The sequence below is a fragment of the Cucurbita pepo genome, chromosome 16 (assembly GCF_057944985.1).
Source record: "Cucurbita pepo subsp. pepo isolate OVF chromosome 16, ASM5794498v1, whole genome shotgun sequence".
Classification (NCBI taxonomy): Eukaryota; Viridiplantae; Streptophyta; class Magnoliopsida; order Cucurbitales; family Cucurbitaceae; genus Cucurbita; species Cucurbita pepo.
The window spans coordinates 14,238,227-14,256,508 of record NC_141813.1 but is presented as its reverse complement, the minus strand read 5'-3'; the positions used below and the strand labels follow the sequence as shown (position 1 = coordinate 14,256,508).

General features: G+C 37.0%; 2 protein-coding genes across 4 annotated transcripts; one reads left to right on the top strand and one right to left on the bottom strand.

Moving 5' to 3' along the window:
- The first annotated feature begins 721 nt into the window (after positions 1-721).
- LOC111777208 (protein argonaute 4) lies at positions 722-8,452 on the top strand. 3 transcript variants are annotated; one of them, XM_023656689.2, is made up of 23 exons: positions 722-879; positions 2,227-2,482; positions 2,641-2,846; positions 2,951-3,175; positions 3,271-3,407; positions 3,480-3,577; positions 3,660-3,757; positions 4,200-4,359; positions 4,450-4,566; positions 4,646-4,753; positions 4,861-4,923; positions 4,991-5,104; positions 5,212-5,377; positions 5,455-5,567; positions 5,716-5,853; positions 6,002-6,132; positions 6,756-6,821; positions 7,042-7,105; positions 7,199-7,310; positions 7,389-7,462; positions 7,576-7,670; positions 7,768-7,799; positions 7,943-8,452. In XM_023656689.2, exons 2-23 carry the CDS (start codon positions 2,228-2,230, stop codon positions 8,116-8,118), a joined length of 2,748 nt encoding a protein of 915 aa, XP_023512457.1. In that variant the 5' UTR covers positions 722-879; position 2,227; the 3' UTR covers positions 8,119-8,452. The 3 variants fall into 3 exon arrangements, with proteins under 3 accessions (XP_023512457.1, XP_086974435.1, XP_086974436.1); XM_087118309.1 differs by having other exon boundaries at positions 768-879; positions 2,209-2,482; XM_087118310.1 differs by lacking the exon at positions 722-879 and adding an exon at positions 966-1,121.
- Positions 8,453-10,077: 1,625 nt separating this feature from the next.
- Positions 10,078-17,404, bottom strand: LOC111777209 (bZIP transcription factor (DUF630 and DUF632)). Its single transcript, XM_023656690.2, has 6 exons — positions 17,139-17,404; positions 14,553-15,723; positions 14,115-14,186; positions 11,718-11,932; positions 11,357-11,580; positions 10,078-11,148 (listed from the first exon to the last, which is right to left on the bottom strand). Exons 2-6 carry the CDS (start codon positions 15,661-15,663, stop codon positions 10,434-10,436), a joined length of 2,337 nt encoding a protein of 778 aa, XP_023512458.2. The 5' UTR covers positions 15,664-15,723; positions 17,139-17,404; the 3' UTR covers positions 10,078-10,433.
- Positions 17,405-18,282: the final 878 nt, after the last annotated feature.

The window sequence follows — 18,282 nt, the reverse complement described above, 5'->3', positions numbered from 1 at the left end:
AAAAGGAAAACCTATCCATTCAAATTTTGTACTCGATTTAAGTCATAATCGATGATCATATTTATTTTGGTCTCATATACTTTTAATTATCCAATTTTAATGAATAAATCTTAAATCCAGTGATTGATTTCCAATAAATGTTTGATACTTTAACTTGTATTAAAAATTGGCCAAATAATAACAATAAATTGAATTCATGCTAATTCAACCTAATTTATTATTATTATTATTATTATTATTATTATTATTATTAAATCAATAATAAAATATCATTGGTTATTATTCATCAAAAGAGAAGAATATGGTCCCACTTCCCACTATTGGCCTTATATCATAAATAACCATTTAACTCGAAATGAATTAGTTTTTTTTACCACAACGTAAATATGCGTGTCCACCGATTAGGAAGTGGGACCCACGCACCATAAATTGTGAGGGAGGGACACAGCCGTCATTTTACGATTTCAATGGTGGCAAACATGTGAGTTAGGTGGGAGGCGGGTTTAACACGCGGCAAAATGGAGAAGCTGAGAAGGGCGGGCAGTATGAGTCACGCGCGCGTGGGGCCAATGGACTGACGTCTTCGGAAGCCGCCTTGTGCAATTGTGGCCGTCGATTTCGCACATCTTATGAACTTTTGATACAAAGGTTCGTGGGGCTCATGAGAAGAGACGGTTAGGATTCAGCCATCTGTGAGGTTTGATTTTACATAAAAGAAAAGTGGAAAAACGCCGTTATTGGAGCTGATATCATCTCTTTATCCATTTACAGAGAGAGGGAGAGAGTAAGAATTTGAGTGGAAGTGTGTTAAGTTTATAGTTCGTCTTTCCAGTTTCTAGGGTTTTCACACTCTGCGTTTCCTCCGTTTCTGTGATTCAGGTACTGATTTCATCATCGCTTCCTGTTTTGCTTCGTCAAACTCCCATCTCATTCTCTGTCGCTCATCATTTTATGGCTTCTCAACGATTTTTGTCGCCTGTCTTATTTTGTTCATTTCTTCTCCTTTCCCTTTGGAGAGAGAATGCGGCTACTCTCCATTGTCAGCCCTGCAATGTTCTTCTGTTTTAGCTTTATCTGAGCTCTGCTTCCCAGATTGTTCTTCCTTCTTAATTCTTTAGCTGGTTGTTTTCTTTCTTTTTCCTTTTTCCTTTTTTTTTTTTTTTTTTTTGACTTTTTTCCTCTCGTTGTTGAGACTGTCGTGTTCTGCTGTACTTTCAACGTTTTCTTCTGATTTTTAACCCAAGTCGGTTTTCTGGGGGAGGGCTTGAGTTTTCTGTTTCCGATCACACGGGTCGTGCATTTTCGGTTATCTCCTTCTTTTTGTTTCTGGTTTTCAAAGGAGTGGTGATTATCAAATTGTTAATGACTTTAAGTTTCTCCACCGACTGTCCACGAGCGACGCTGTTTTTCTATTGCTGTATTCTCCCTCTCACTTTTGGTTCTTGGGTTTAGAAGTGTTGGTGGATCATCTTAACATCCATCCAGCAGCCTTTATTTGCTGAAGTGCTTGTGTATGTGTGTTTGCATGCTGATTTTGAATGTTCTCATGTGTTCTAAGTTACCTGTTGGACCAGCTGCTTAATGTTTTGGCTCCGCTTCGTTGGATACGAATTAGGAAATGCCACGCTTCTTTGTACTTTATAAGCCAAGACACGATTCTCTAATCTAATATTGAAACCATGGGTGCTAGTTTTTAACGTTTTCATGCCTTTCGGTTGTGTCCATTTTTGCTTTTGATTGGATCCTAAATGTCATTATCGTAAATATCATCATTAATATATCAAAGCTCGGTATCGTATCTTTGGTGTGCCTGTCAAATCGATTCTGCATGTTTTGCATTGTGATTCTGATGAAATTCGTAGTTTAATTTGTTTATATGGGGTTTCTCATATGGTTTGCCTGTTCTGGAAATTTAGTGGGCCGACGGGCTATGGTTAATTACAAATGTCTATGTTCCGTCTTCCATAGTGTTTAATGTTTCTTGGTGCAGTATAGTTCGTCGTTATCTGCTCCCCACCATATGAACGGTGTGATTTTTTATCTTAAAAAATTTAGCCGCCCAATATGTCTCCTCGAAGGACTCCCTAGAATCGCTCTCAATAATAATGTTGTTACGGGCTAATAGTTTTGAATGATAGAAAAATCAGGCATGACCGTTTATTGGCTTATAAATAGTTCCTTATTTATGTACTCCGTCTGTCTTATTAGTCATGCAAATTACTTCAGGATGAGTTCAAATGAGCCAGATGGAAATGGAGCTGACGGCGCATTGCCCCCTCCCCCGCCCCCTCCTCCTATTCCCCCTAATGTCATTCCTATTCAGGCCGAACTAGAGCAGGCTCCAGAACTAGTGAAGAAAAAGGTTGTGCGGGTTCCCATTGCACGACGTGGCCTTGCTTCAAAGGGCCAGAAGATAACTCTGCTTACTAATCATTTTAAAGTAAATGTGTCTAATATAGAAGGACATTTTTTCCATTACAGTGTACGTTCCTTTCTTTATACTTTTCCTCTTATCTTTAAACCTTTTTTTTTTTCACTGTATCCACAATCAGTGACTGTTTAAAATTCGTATGTTTTTTGTGCTAGAGGTTGTTTCGAGATAATCATATTCATATTTTGAAGAATATTTACAATTTACAGGTTGCACTTTCGTATGAAGATGGTCGCCCTGTTGATGGCAAGGGCATAGGAAGAAAAGTGATTGATAAAGTACATGAAACTTATCATAGTGAATTAGCTGGAAAGGAATTTGCTTATGATGGAGAGAAGAGTTTATTCACTGTTGGTCCTCTCCCGAGAAATAAACTTGAATTTACCGTTGTTCTTGAGGAAGTCTCATCAAACAGGTATAAATATAATGGTTCTTAATTATGATTGAAAATGCTTAGGAAACTTTGTCAAATCAAAACCTGTTTGCATGTTACTATATCACATGGTTCAATTCCTACAGGAACAATGGAAACTGTAGTCCTGATGGTCATGGAAGTCCAAATGATGGAGACCGAAAAAGGATGAAACGACCCTACCGTTCAAAATCATATAAGGTAGAAATTAGCTTTGCAGCGAAGATACCAATGCAGGCTATTGCAAGTGCTTTACGTGGTCAGGAATCTGAGAATTTCCAAGAGGCCATTAGGGTGCTGGATATCATCTTACGGCAGAATGCATCAAAGCAGTAAGTGCAACTTTTTTGTTTTACTCTTTAAGCTGCTATCACTGATTATAGGATTATTATGACATTTTTTCTAACACAAACCTGGTTTGTTGCAGAGGTTGCCTGCTTGTCAGACAATCATTTTTCCATAATGACCCAAACAGTTTTGCTGATGTAGGCGGTGGTGTTCTTGGCTGTAGAGGCTTTCACTCTAGTTTTAGAACAACCCAGAGTGGCCTCTCTTTGAATATTGGCAAGTCTTTATCATTATACCCGATTTCGTTTGAATTTGTTAATAATATCTAATCGGTTCTATTCCTTTCAGATGTCTCCACTACAATGATTATACAGCCCGGTCCTGTTGTGGACTTCTTAATTGCAAACCAGAATGTCAGGGATCCTTTCTCACTTGACTGGACCAAGGTGAGACCAACGTTTGATTGATTTTATCTATGCTATCTCTTTTACTTTGCCTTACAGCTTTTTGTACGTTCTTGAACAACAGGCTAAACGGACACTTAAGAATTTGAGGATTCAAGCAAGCCCGTCTAATGCAGAATACAAGATAACTGGATTAAGTGAAAAGGCTTGTAAAGAGCAAACGTATTTTTTCCTGCTGTTACCTTGTTTCCGTTTCTTTATCATTTTAAGTTAGAATTGCCAATAAATAGTGGCATTAGCGTACACTACATTTTATGACTCATGGGTTTGAAAATAATTTTCAAAACATTTTTCGTTTTGTATTTTCAGAACTATAATTCTGTAAAAAGGTATTTGGACAATTGTTTTTAGACGCTATTTTTTCTTGTAACCTTTTCATGTCTCCTCACAACAGGCCCATCTTTTGAGAAGAAAATTTTATTATTCATTCTTGATTCTTGAGTTAAATGGTGACTTTGATGTGCTCAATAAAATTAATTGTGCTTGAATTCATTCACAGTTTTCGCATGTTTTGAAAACCCAGACGGAATTGAATATCAAATGGCTCCTAAATGTTGTGTCCTTTCTTATTTGGATATAACTTTACCTTTGGTGCATGTCATAGGTTTACGTTGAGACAGAAAAGCGGAAGCGATGAAGATTCCATTGAAATCACTGTTTATGATTATTTTGTTAAGCATCGCCACATTGAACTTCGATATTCAGCCGATCTTCCTTGTATAAATGTGGGGAAGCCTAAGCGTCCCACTTATATCCCTGTTGAGGTGGAGCTATTATTCCCTCTTAAACTTGAAAAGCTCATAATGTTAGTGATTGCTTTTCTTCCTCTTGAATGCTTTTTCTTCCTTATTCAGCTATGCTCCTTGGTATCACTGCAACGATACACAAAAGCACTGTCCACATTTCAAAGAGCTTCACTGGTCGAGAAATCGAGGCAAAAGCCTCAAGAAAGGATGAGGGTTTTGTCTGATGTAGGTCTTGTCTTTCTCGCCCTACATTTGAATTTTATTTTTATTGATTCTTAATACTGCATCACTGAGGTCTTTGCAGTCTTTGAGAAAGAACAAATATGATGCCGAACCAATGTTACGGTCATGTGGAATTGCTATTAATTCAAACTTCATTCAAGTTGAAGGCCGTGTTCTACCTGCACCCAAGGTATTACTTGCATTTGCCTTCTGGTACTGTAGTTTATTTGGCCTTCTGTTCTGTCTTCTTGACCACTTAACGTTGTTGAGTTTTTGATGAATTTCTTAATTTTGAAGTTGAAAGTGGGCAATGGGGAAGATTTCTTTCCACGTAATGGCCGGTGGAATTTCAATAATAAGGTTGGCATTTCCCTCATTATTTAAATACCTTGTTAATCCTGTGACTTACAGTGTTGTTGAGTTTCAGAAATTTGCTCAACCTACCAAAATAGAGCGATGGGCTGTGGTAAACTTTTCAGCACGCTGTGATACACGTGGCCTTGTCAGAGACCTTATCAGATGTGGTGATATGAAAGGCATTGTAAGTTGTCTTTTATACTTCATTTCTCTTACTAAAAAAAAATCTTATTTACTTCATTGCTACAATATTAAACAAACAACTGATTGAAATACCTTTTTGGTTTATAGGCAATAGAAGCGCCTTTTGATGTTTTTGAAGAAAATCCACAATTCAGGCGTGCACCACCCATGGTTAGAGTTGAAAAGATGTTTGAGGAAGTTCAGTCTAAACTACCTGGACAACCGCAATTCATCCTTTGCATACTCCCTGAGAGGAAGAATTCTGATCTTTATGGTAAAGTTTACTTAAGGACTCTAAAATATAAATATTTGTCCGAGGATGAAGTTGATAACTTTATTTGTGTTTCTCAGGTCCTTGGAAAAGAAAGAATCTTGCAGAATTTGGAATTGTTACTCAATGTATTGCTCCTACACGTGTAAATGACCAGTACCTCACAAATGTGCTTCTGAAGATCAATGCCAAGGTAAGAACATACTTGGCTGCATTTTATTCGTATAGTGCCTGCTCCATTCACTTCTGTTCTTGCACTGGGGAGGAGTTAATGCCCTATGCTGTTGTCTGTTTCTGTGAACTGTTGCATCTTTGTGGCTAAATCCTTTTATCTTCTGTAGCTTGGTGGGCTAAATTCCTTGTTAGCAGTTGAGCATTCTCCATCCATTCCTATGGTTTCAAAGGTTCCCACAATTATCCTGGGTATGGATGTCTCACATGGATCTCCAGGCCAGTCAGATGTTCCATCTATTGCTGCGGTAACTTGCTTTAATTTGGGCGTATTATGATACCCTATTGTCTTCCTTTTACTAAGCATGCCTTCTAATATATCCAAGTTTGATAGTATGTTTGGCCAAATTTTGTCATTAAAATTCTATGGAAATGTTTTTACCACCTGTTCTGTAGGTGGTTAGCTCCCGGCAGTGGCCCTTGATTTCTCGTTACAGAGCTGCTGTTCGGACTCAATCTCCAAAAGTCGAGATGATAGATTCTTTGTACAAGCGTACTTCTGAAACTGAAGATGATGGCATAATGAGGTGGGATAGCTTATCTTTTAAGCCACTGCTGGATTTTTTTTCTTAAATTCAAATACAATTCCATTTTTAATTTCTATAGTTCTAATGTAATCCTGTGTGTGTGTGTGGGGGGGGGGGGGGGGGGGGGGGGGGGGGGTATTGTAGTGGTGATACGCTTAAGATGGCTGTACTATGTTGATCCCATTTGATAACTATACTGATTGCATTAAAAAAAATTATTCACAAAATTTTAGGCCAAGCATCAAGCTACTTTTTGTTTTTGAAATATTGGCAAGAATTCAAAGCATATAATTGGAGCAATTGAATCTTATTCTATTTTTGATCAATTTCTGATGCTTGGTTCAAAAGACACTACTTTTTGACTATTGTCCATGCCGAAAACACCTGCAACCATCATAAAATAGGATCTACGGTGGACTAAAGGACTGTCAATTTTGGCAGGTAGGACTCTAGTACTCTCAAGTTTGGAGGCTATGTTTCAAATACTATCTCAGATATATAAAGTTCATAAATTAGTAATAACTGTATGTCCAACATCTTCCTGCATAGAAAATAGCTTTATTAACTCCTATGGGACGTGGTTTGCTGGCTTCAGAAGTTCACTTTCCTTTTTTGAATTTCAGGGAGCTTTTACTCGACTTCTATACGAGTTCAGGAAAAAGGAAGCCTGACCAGATTATTATATTCAGGCAAGTATTTCTCTTAATACTATTGTATATATAGTAATAGGATGGTTGCGCTTTCAATGGGATCCTCTGGGATCCTCGAGTCAGTGGTATTGCATGGTTTTTCAAAATTGCTTTAACTCGGCTTTTAAAGTTTGAGACATCAGACTGTTATTTTGTTTTCAATGCTTCGTTCTATATTTTGCATGCTTTTGAAGTTGCTTTTATACTTGTTTTTGAGTAGGGATGGTGTCAGTGAATCTCAATTCAATCAAGTTCTAAATGTTGAACTAGATCAGATCATACAGGTTCTACGAGCAGCTTGATTAAATAATTCTTAATATCTTTCATGATCCTCAATTTGAAGTTCTAGATATTCTTAATTATTTAAAATATTATAGGCTTGCAAGTTCCTTGATGAAAATTGGTCCCCGAAGTTTGTGGTGATCGTTGCACAGAAAAATCATCACACCAAGTTCTTTCAGTCTGGATCTCCTGACAACGTTCCTCCAGGTATTCCTATTGACCTTTTATTGTGTGTTGTGCGGTCGGTCTTCCTCTGAATAAATATTCATTTGCATTTTCGTGTAGGAACTATTATTGACAACAAAATTTGTCATCCAAGAAACAACGATTTCTATCTCTGTGCGCATGCTGGAATGATTGTGAGTTCTGTGTTTGGGATTTTGTCTCAAACGTGTCCGACTGATAGCTGTTTTTTTTATTTTTTATTTTTAAATTTTGGTTGCTAATTTCATCTCTCTTTATACTCTGCAAGGGTACTACAAGGCCAACTCACTATCACGTTCTGTTAGATGAAATTGGTTTTTCTGCAGATGACCTGCAAGAACTTGTGCATTCTCTATCCTATGTGTAAGTATTATTTAATGGAAATGAATGTCACATTCTTCTTCATACACGGGTTCATAATATGTGGTCTTTGTCATCATCGTGTATTTTTATTGTACAGATACCAAAGAAGTACTACTGCTATTTCTGTAGGTAAGACAGTTTGAGTTCATCTACTATTGTTTTTTTGAGTCTTTACAACAAATGTTTAAGATGTCCTTGAACGTACCAAATTGTTGCATCTGAAACTAAGTTGGTTGTGGCTTTAATATTGTGTTCTCTTATCATTGGTGCAGTTGCTCCAGTTTGCTATGCACACTTGGCGGCCACCCAGATTGGGCAGTTTATCAAGTTTGAAGAAGCATCGGAGACGACCTCAAGTGATGGTGGTTTGACAAGTGCTGGGGCAGTTCCTGTTCCCCAACTCCCCAGGTTGCAGGAGAAAGTTTGCAACTCAATGTTCTTTTGTTAAAGTGGTGGGTAGTAAATTAGTGTCTAATTTTGTTGCACAGGAGATGGAGGTGGTAGGCTCCCCATCCATTTATTTAGTAGAAGTCTCTGAGTGTTGTGATTTGACCTGTGTTTGGACAAAAAAAAAAAAAAAAAAACTTGGGAACTCTTTAGATTTTGTGCTCTGCTGGCCTGCCTGCCTTTTGTTAAGTATATAAAAGCCAGCAAGGAGAGGGAGGAGGGGGCTCTTTTGGTTTTATTATGTAGCAGCATAATCGTATAGTGGTCACCTTGCTGCATGAACTTTGAATTGCCTCCCTTGGCAGACATGACTATCACATTTTGTTTTATTTCTAGTTTGATCTACCCTACATTTGGTGCCCGAAAGGTTAAATGTTCTTCCCTGTTTTGGTTGGCGCTGCAATGGAGGTCCTCAAATCATGGCTACATTTTTGTGAGTCCCAAGTTCCAAAGGTTCATAGTATATTATTTAATTTTCATTAATTATTCTTTTTGGACAATTTTTTATTCATTAATGAGCTACATTGACTCCTAGAAAATAAGAACAGAAGGATAAAAGAAAAAAAAATCTAAAATAAAAAGTTTAATTATTAAAATTCAAGTATTAGATAATTGTTTTAATTAAAAAGTTTTATTTTGTCATTTAATATTGAAAGGCCATTTTCTTGATAGGAGATAAGAATTACCAATATCACTTCAAATTTCTGAAGGTTTAAAATCGATGAATAGGGAAAAAAGAATTCATTTTTTCTTTTAAAAATTAACTACATCAAACATTTTCAATCTATTTCTCTGCTCCATTTTCCTACTCGTCCTCTCCGGCATTGCTTCCGGCGTCTCTTACCAATTCTCCAACCTGTCTCTCCTCGGCACTCCGATATCGCCATATCCATCAAGGGAATAAAACCGAACACCTCAATCTCTCCCAAATTCAACGCCACTGTTCGAACCGAAAATTCTAACAAAAAGATCGGAATCTACTACGAGAGAAACAGCAGCGTCGCCGTCTATTTCTTGGATGTGATGTTGTGCGAAGGCGCATTACCGCGTTGTACCAGCCGGCAAGGAACGTGACGGTTATGGCAGCAAAGCTCAAAGGATCTGGCATTAGATTATGGAGCAGTGCGGCGAAAGCATTGAAGGTGGATCTAAGAGATCCAATGAAGCTGAAGGTGTACTCAGTAAGGAGATTAGGGCAAAAGTAACGAAGGTAACGGTGAAGACAAAAGTGATGGAGGAGTTGCGTGAAACTGTGTTACAAACACTATCCATCCAGGTTAGTTTTCATTTCCTTTATTTCCCATTTTCAACATTTAATTCTTCCTGTTTACTTCCCGCTTTTTTTTCCTTTTCTTTTTTTCTTCTTAATTTGCTTTCTTAGTTTTCTTTGTTTTACGTTTTTTTTATCGTTTCAAAAAACCAAACCAAGTTTTGAATAAGTAATTTTTGAAAACATCTTTTTTTTTTTTTTTTTTTTTTTTTTTTTATAGTTCAGCTAAAAATATTAAATGTTTACTAGAAAAAACAGAAATATCCAATACAATTAACAAGTGTGACCTACTCATTTCAAATTGATATATTTTCATTCAAGTTAAGCAATTGTAAAGAAAAGAAAGGATCTTGAGAGATTAATTGAAAATTTCTAATTTATAAGAAATTATTTAAAATTTAAACTTATCTAGAGTTTAGGAACCAAATTAAACACACATATTTTGACAAAAAAATGAAGAAAATATTTCAACGCAACGTTCTTTTTTTGTTCAACAATTACTAGATAGGAGATCAAACTATCGAGTTATAGGATGATAATTGGTACTTTATCTGTTGAGCCGCTTGAATTGTATTGATCGACAATGCAACGCTAATCTATACAATGAAGATATTGACTGACAATGCAACACTAATCCATAAAATACACTATAAAATACAATAGATCTATAGAATACAATAAATAAAGTAATTTAATAAGAACGAATGGTGCTATAAGCTTTTCATATGAATGAACCTGTGAAGGATGTGTCCTTGTGTTTATGGAGGAATAAAACTATACAATGCTTAATGTAACTCTGCAAATTGACTCATTTTGACGTGTAATGTAAAACACTCATAGTTACACCTTCCAACATCATTCTTTATCTTTCTATTTATATGTATGTGTGCTGATTGCATACCAGCTCCTCCCTTATTTTCTGCTACAGTTTCAGTAATAAAAGAACAGCCTTTTTTATTATGTTTTCCATATACAAATCCTGTGACCTTCTCCTCCTGACTCGCTTCTAAAACCTTTGCATTCTTCGTCCATACTTGGACTCCTGATTACTTTTCTAGTCTCTGGGATTTCCACTGTTCGTAACTACTCTTGAAATCTTGGATGGTCTTCCCAAGTTCTGCATACATTTTCACAGAAGCCTCTGCAAAGTTATTCAAGTTTTCAAAAAACTTAACCAACCTCGACCTGAAATGATCAAAACCAGAGATCAACCTCTCTGACGCTTCGTCTTGTAACAAATTATTGCCCAATGACTCACTGTCATTGTCTCCCTTAAAGGAGGTTAAGATTGAAAGATTTTTCGCAACCTTCCCCTTCCCCTTCTCCTTCCCCAAGTTTTTCTCTTGGCGTGGCAAAAATCGGGTGGTTTCAGCTGCCAAGTCCTTTATCGAATCTATGACCTCCTTCATAGGTAAATCGTCAATCTTCTCCAACCAGACACTGCACGTAACGTATATAGGGGGCGGTCCATAAGTTCTGATGGATGGAGCTTGTGTTCTTCTTTTTCCCTTTGATTTTTGAGGTAGAGACACACATGTGCGAAGCCACCCATCTATCAATTGCAGATACAACTTCTGCGCTGCAATCCACTTCATGAAACTTAATGATAGAGATGCGAGTTCGGTTTCAAGATAGATGGTATTGTGCCTCCTTGTTTCAGACTGTATTGAGATTCCCATGTTGCCATGGGAGGACGCTGCTATGATGACTTGTAGTTGACGCTTGTGGCAATCAAACATCACTTCCCACATCCGACTTAACCTAGCATAGTCCAAACACAGAGTGCAAAGTGGTGAATCCTCAAAACTATGACCTAAAGATAAATACTATGCCAACATATCAAGATAACTTACTTATCTCCAAATGTAAAGATATAATATCTACATGTTGCAAACAAAGAATGTGCATATTCTAAAATGAACTTGTGCCAAACCAACCAAGCATGATGGTAGCAAAAAAGAAAACTCACGCTTCAATCAACTCCTCAAGTTGTGGTTGGAGCTCTTTGTCCCGTAATTCTTCAATCTTCTTTGATATAGAATCTATTCTATGAACTCCCACTCCGATTCTGGAATGTAGATCCTTGATAACAGCTCGTGTTTTATCAACTTTTGGTAGACCCACTTCCTTTGATTCTAAGTGCCGTAGCACTTTACACTTCAGGTCGTACTCTTTCCTGACCATCTCACTAGCCTGCAATTAACAAAACAGAACCTATGTTAAAGAACTTACCTTCACACGACAAGTCATTTCTGAAATCTAAAGATGCACAAAATAGTAGAAATGGTTAAAAGGATAATCAATGATACAGGTTAAAAGTTCCGCAGTACCTTGACTTCATCATAGAGCTTTTTTTCCCATGCATACAGCCTATCCAAGGTTGAAGCATGACTACCTGAGTTCATGCAGAAGTTCTCAAATAAGTTGCTAGAGTGGTCTTCAACATCCTCTTTTGAGTTTCCACCCAAAGGATTTCTGGATGAAGAGGAGTGTGATGATGCCGTCCTATGCCAAGTTAAGTACTTCGTTGCAGTTTGAACTGGCTCTAAGATAACACAAAGAACGACAACTGATTAATGAAGATATCATAGTGGAGAGTTACACGAGAACAGGTTGGATATCGACTAGAATTATCATCCAGTCACAGCTTATTAATATAGAAATGTGGGCTCATAAAATATCTCAACAGGGTTACATATGCATCTCAATGAAGTTCGTGGGAACAAGACCAGCATGTTTGAAAATTAGTTGTATGTCCCAAGTTGATTCAACATATACAAGTCAATGGCACAGAAGAACATTGAAAAACAACGCTGCTTTCATTGCATCACATATTCATATGCTCATTCAAGAAAACTACTTAAGCCAAAAGGACTGCTCGTTGTTCTTGTCAACCCATCATGTTTAGCAACAAGCATAGTAAGAACCAATAAACATAACTCAGCACTAAATCAACATAACGTTCCTGTCACCGATAATGCTCTAAATAACAATGATGAAAAATGAGAAAATGACGATGCACAATTGTCCTTGTTCAATTAAAGGTGGGAAAAGAAAAAATAAAAAATAAAAAAGGTCCTATTGACAAGGCATTTCAATTCTCACTTAAAGCTGCAAATGTCTTGGTTTCATTTTGTTTAGGTTTTAAGGATTAGTTAGTAGGATCATTTACTTTTGGTACTTATTTGTAACCTAAACCTTCACCTATAACTGAACCTATATATAAATATAAAGGTAGAGCTCCCGTTTGTACCCAAAATTTCAGAGGTAATAAAAGTAGCCCCTTTTTGGCTTAGCTCTCCATCACCTTGAGTGACAGACAAACATACATACACACACACACACACACACAGATATATATTATGTGTATGTAATGTATGTAGATAACATGAGATACACATGTATATATGTAAGTGTACACGAAACCACATTTTCAGTGAGAGAAATGAAAAAAAAATACATATATACAAGGGTACACGAAGAAAAGCCTGTCCAAAAAGGAGTTGAACTCCAACCCAAATGAGGCATAAACCTAACCACCACCCAAACCTCCTCACCTGTTTTCTTAATCTCTCCAAAGATCCTATTGTTCCTCTCAAATCAAATGCCCCACAAAATTGCAAAGAAAGAAACAAGAATGCAACCCTAATTACATTTTGGATGAGCGAGATGCAGGAGTAGGTTCCATAACAAATAGAAAAATATCAAATATAAACACAAGGCACTAAGGAAATTCTACAATAAACCTGAAAATGCCACAAAACTTGCAGCTTACATCATAAAACAAAAGATGCTTTCTAGATAAACAAATATGAAATTAATATAGCTATGGTTAAAGACGATCGACCAAGAGGTATTTGACAGAGAAACAAAGGCGGGAACAGAAGAGGAAGATTTCTCTCTCCATCTTCAGCTTTAGCGAGGTAAAAGGCTATTTGGTGCCAAGCTCAAAAGTGTCATTTCCTTACATAGTAGTTGCGTGGGTAAAACCTACATTAGATGTAATATTCCTCGGATAATTACCAAATAGTTGGTTGATCTTTCGTCTTCTTTCAGTGTCATCCCATCTAATTAGGAATGGGAGAATTTGTATTATAATATGTTGACATTTTTCTTGGTTTCTGAGTTTGGGTAGCTTACTGTCAGCATGTCTATTCTGCTCCTTGGACCTCCCAATAACTGTTAGGTGGCTTTTACTCTAGCCCTCCTTCCTTGGTTTTTCCATCCGTTGTCAGGGTTTTGAACTTTGTCATTTGGTATAGTGTTTAATACAGAGAATTGAGCATTAATTTAGCCTATGTTTGGTGAGTACAATCAACTTATCTACAGCAAAAGAGTCTCACACCCCCAAAACATTTCATATTAATGTACGAAACCAAGGAAAGGAAGTAGAGTACTTCCATTAATCTTAATTTACTTCATGGAAGTAGAGTACTTCCATTAATCTTAATTTACTTCATACTTAAACAGGTAACTTCTAGCATAGTTAGGATGGATGTCATTCAAGTTTAGTTACAGACTGTTATAGACATTTGAAATAATATTTAGAAGTCATCAACATCGGGTATTCAGGCATTTCAACAAATAAACACTGACAAGTTATGTCACCTCATGAGCTTAACTAATAAAGAGAGTTTGGACCTCCCAAACCAACCAAAGAACTAGATACTTGATAAACGGACTTAATTCACAATGTATGAAGATCAAACCAACAAAGGTGCTTATACCTTCCCGAAGAACACTTGGGTCATCTCCACATGAAAAGCAGGACTTCAACAATGTCGATGATAATGATTGGTCTGCACCGGAGGAAAACCAATCCAGTTAAAATATTTCAACAGGATATTCACGAGAAAATCCTTTAAGACATCTAGATCCTTTAAAAAAATTACAATTTAAAAAATCAGCTGCCTAGCTGATCAGTACACAATTGCTCCAAATAATTTAACTGCAGCTTTGAAATAATGAAAGAACCATACCAAATCATGAAGCAACATCACCGCATTAGGCTTAAGGTAAATCCCAATACCTTTCTTGTATGGGTACATCACATTATCAATTAAGACATTACAACCAAATATAAGAACTTCACCTTAAGCTAAAAGCATTGAGTGTAATGCGAGTGCACACAAAGGGAGAGGGAGAGGGAAAGAGTAAGAAATTACTTTCTTTTCCAGGAAATATTGGACGTATGTGCAACTTATTTGCTTCAAGCATTCTTGGAACTTCTTTACCAGATTCAGAAGCTTTTATAAAGAGAATTTCAATTTCTTTCATACTTGAAAAGAAGTCCTTGGGAACAGCTGTATTCTCAATACTATCTTCTTTTTCAGTTGCTTTGCCAACAACAGATGTAAACGGAACTACTGAAGACGTGGTTCTTAAAGGTGACAAACCAGGAGAGTGGTTCTTCCCCTGATTCACTAACTCAGGCTCTGAAGCTACAGTTTTCACAGTATGCATAGTAGGAGAGGTATTTGCTGCCCCATCATTGTGTACCCTGTTAAAATTTTCAAAACTGCGCACCAGAGTTTCTGAAGCAGGTTCATCAAACTCATCCTCCGAGTTTTGAGATTCCTCCTCTCCATGTAACGAACCCTTCTCTTCTCCATCTCCATTTTCAAAATTTCCATCCGCTTCCTTAAAGTATTTTAAGCCACCAGCATTCTCAAATTCAAACTCTCCATTATTCACACCACTCCCATCTTGAAAAGAAAATTCATGATTATCTGAAGAAAAAAAGTAATCCCAAGCTCCTTCCTGAGGTGCAGAAGAGCCTTCAAAAGATAGTGCTTGAGGTCTTTCAAAGGTTTGACGTGTGGCACTTGGTGGAATGTCTGATGAAGTTATAGTTCCAATTACGGGTGAGGGCAATTTTTCTTCAACCTTGTGAGAAATACTACCCCTGAATTGCATATGATTTGCCTGAAACTGACTTGATGTAGGAGGAGAAGGTGACGGAGAAAGATTGCTGACAGTATTCACACGTTGTGAGAAGGATGGAGAGGAAAATGAGAGTTGGGATACTGATTTCTCAGTAAAGGCAAGGGGCTCAGGAGTTGCATTAGTGGAATGGTATAAGGGAGATTCTACTGGACCTTCAGGTTGTACGAATATCTTGAGAGCAGTCCCAGTACATCTTAATGACTGAATGTATTCAGCATGGGCTGTCGCAAGTGTGCATCTTCCATGAAGGGCTTGCTTAACAAGCTTTTTCCTTTCACGACATAGTCGCAGGGCCTTATCTTCCTCTACTTTAGAACTCGAGGCTCCCATATCTGAAGACCTTACTGCTGGATACCCCTCTTAGAACAGAACTTGGATAGTATACTCATCCTGAAAATTAACATCAAGCATAATATGGTAAGAAACCATGAAGCAGCAAATAAAATCTAACTGCACAAAGATGCTATGTTCTTTCCTTAAAATCATTTTCTTGAGATGTCCAACTGATTAGCAACCAAATTCTCAAACTTCGCACTCACCCCCATTAAATCAACAGATCAAGAAAATGTAAAATAAAAAAGTTTTTTTTTCTAAGAAATTAGAACATTCCAAATCTAAATTCAATTACACTCCTCAGTCTCCCCTGAAATTTCTAATATTGATATTTGACAAGTACTGATTTTAAAACAAGGTGTTTATAAATGAATCAAGGAGGCTCTCTTAGCTAACAAAATACTTTCACTAATGTCAGCTGATTCGAAGTTATGAAAGAAATGGACATGCCAAAAGGAAGCGTGAGCAGCTAACATTTTGTAATGGGGATAAGCGTACAAAAGAACTAACATCCCGAGAAAACACTGGAAAATAGAATGTACAATGTACAAATCATGGGTTAAGATGAGAGTTCTGGACTGAAAATTTTAGGCGACATAAACCGCATTATTGGCCAACATCGATTTTTTTAACAGCAAGGGAGAGAAACAGAACAACTGAATTGGGAGGGGCAAACATGAGGATCTGAAAAGATGTATTTAAATCGATAGATATGATGATGTTCTGTGGAGGTCGCAAATGAGAGAACCAACGATGGAAAAGAAATTAGAGGAGAGCTTCCTTCTTAAAGCATTTACCATTCACCCCTTCCATAAAGTAAGAAATCAAGCTAAATAACTAGTAGAGTTGAGAAAACAGTGCAAAACATACTCGCCGCCCTCAACTAAAATGTTACGAAAGCTGCTCTAACATCCAGAACATGGACAGCAAGCAGTTCGAGTGAGAATCAAATAGAATCCAGGAGAATTCGGACAGAAAGTCGCATAGAAAAGCATGATGAGCAAAGAAAGAATTGAACAGAAAAGGAGAGCCACTAGCGAACTGAAGATATGAGACCTAAAAGGGTGAAAATCAAGGGAAGAGATGACTGTCCATGAAGATTCAGGAGAGAGCCACCAGAACTAAAAATATACTTTTTCCCTCAGCACAATGGATTTAACTCCGTATGTAAGAACATTGAATCCAGTCAATGAAAATCCATAGGAGCAAATAAAATCTACAGAAAAGCATATCAAACTCAAATACTGGGAATATTGGGCACCCCACCAATTTGCAAGTTCAAATAGAAAGGAAACGCAAATAGATAAAACGAACTTCAAATGATGCGAAAGCTCACTCACTGGTATCGAAAATCATGACACAGAATCAAGAACCGATCCAAAAATCTAAAACGAACTCCAAATAATGCGAAACAAAAGAAAAAAAGGAGCATAAAAGACAGAAAATAGAAGAATTAGCAGTAGGGAGCATACCCGAGGACACGAAAGCCATGAACGGGAGCAAAGAAAAGCTGGGACTTTGGAGAAGACCCACATGGTAGAATCATCCCATTCAGAGAGAGAAGCGATAGACAAGTAGAAGAAATAGAATTGCCTTTCAAAAAATGGGGTTTCTAGTTTTTACAGAGAGAGAGAGAGAGAGAGAGGAGTGAAAAGGACGAAGGTTAGACGCATAAACGGCAAGGAGGACAGAGGAATGAAGAATGTGAAGAAACCACGACTTGCGTCCATGCAAAAAGGTAGGAATATTTTCTGGAAGACCCTCGCATTTTGTTTTAATTTTATCATTGACCTACTTTTTATAATTAATTTAATGACCTGACCCATCTGAACTTGTCTGTTTTCGAAATTTGTCGATCGAAAGATAAAATGGTAAGCTTTTCTATATATTGAAAAGAAAAAAGAAGACGATAATAATACGACATGTCGGTGAGTTTTGATTTTTTGTTTTGAGTTAAATTATAATAAGAGAAGTGATATTAAATAACAAAATGGTAATGCCTTTTCGATGAAGAAAGAGGAATAAAATAATGGAAAGTGAAAGTGAGAATACAATATTCGCTGAATGGGGACTTTGGGTTGGATTCTGTTCAAAGAGAAAGGAAAAAGGTTTAGAACAGAGGCTTTACAATGACAGCAAAGCACGGAATCTCAAAGCTAAGGCCATTATGTGCCCTTGGGATTTAAGATAGCGAAGCATCCTCTCACATGCTACGTCCTTTTCTGGACCCATCCCTTCACTTTGAGGGTCCCAAATACCTTATATTTTAATTTTTGTCCTTTTAAGTCATCTTGAAAACGTACATTATTCAAGAAATGAGGTAACTATATAAATAAAAGGGAGGGACAAAATGAACACTTTTTAAAAATAAAGTACTTGAAAACAGATACACTAATTTTCCTCTAAATTCCTAGCAGTTGTAGCTTCAACTGACACATATTGCGAATCAGCTTCAGAATAACAAATGCAATCAGCATTATATAAAAAGACAAACAGGCAGCCATGTTCTTGTTTTCCTTCTCTTACACTTTCCCACCATCTAAAGCTTCATTACCAATTATGACTTCTTTAAGCATAATGATTTCCTTTCATGTCACTGTTATTTTGACTTGTCCA

What these genes read in the sequence shown, in the direction of transcription:
- LOC111777209 (XM_023656690.2), bottom strand. Translation starts at nt 15,663, where the DNA reads ATGGGAGCCTCGAGTTCTAAAGTAGAGGAAGATAAGGCCCTGCGACTA. An exon ending in CCCAAGTGTTCTTCGGGAAG is followed by an intron (nt 11,933 to 14,114) that starts GTATAAGCACCT and finishes GTGTTATCTTAG; the next exon opens with AGCCAGTTCAAACTGCAACG. An exon ending in AGCTCTATGATGAAGTCAAG is followed by an intron (nt 11,581 to 11,717) that starts GTACTGCGGAAC and finishes TGTTAATTGCAG; the next exon opens with GCTAGTGAGATGGTCAGGAA.
- LOC111777208 (XM_023656689.2), top strand. Translation starts at nt 2,228, where the DNA reads ATGAGTTCAAATGAGCCAGATGGAAATGGAGCTGACGGCGCATTGCCC. An exon ending in TTCTGAAGATCAATGCCAAG is followed by an intron (nt 5,568 to 5,715) that starts GTAAGAACATAC and finishes TATCTTCTGTAG; the next exon opens with CTTGGTGGGCTAAATTCCTT. An exon ending in GTGCGCATGCTGGAATGATT is followed by an intron (nt 7,463 to 7,575) that starts GTGAGTTCTGTG and finishes ATACTCTGCAAG; the next exon opens with GGTACTACAAGGCCAACTCA.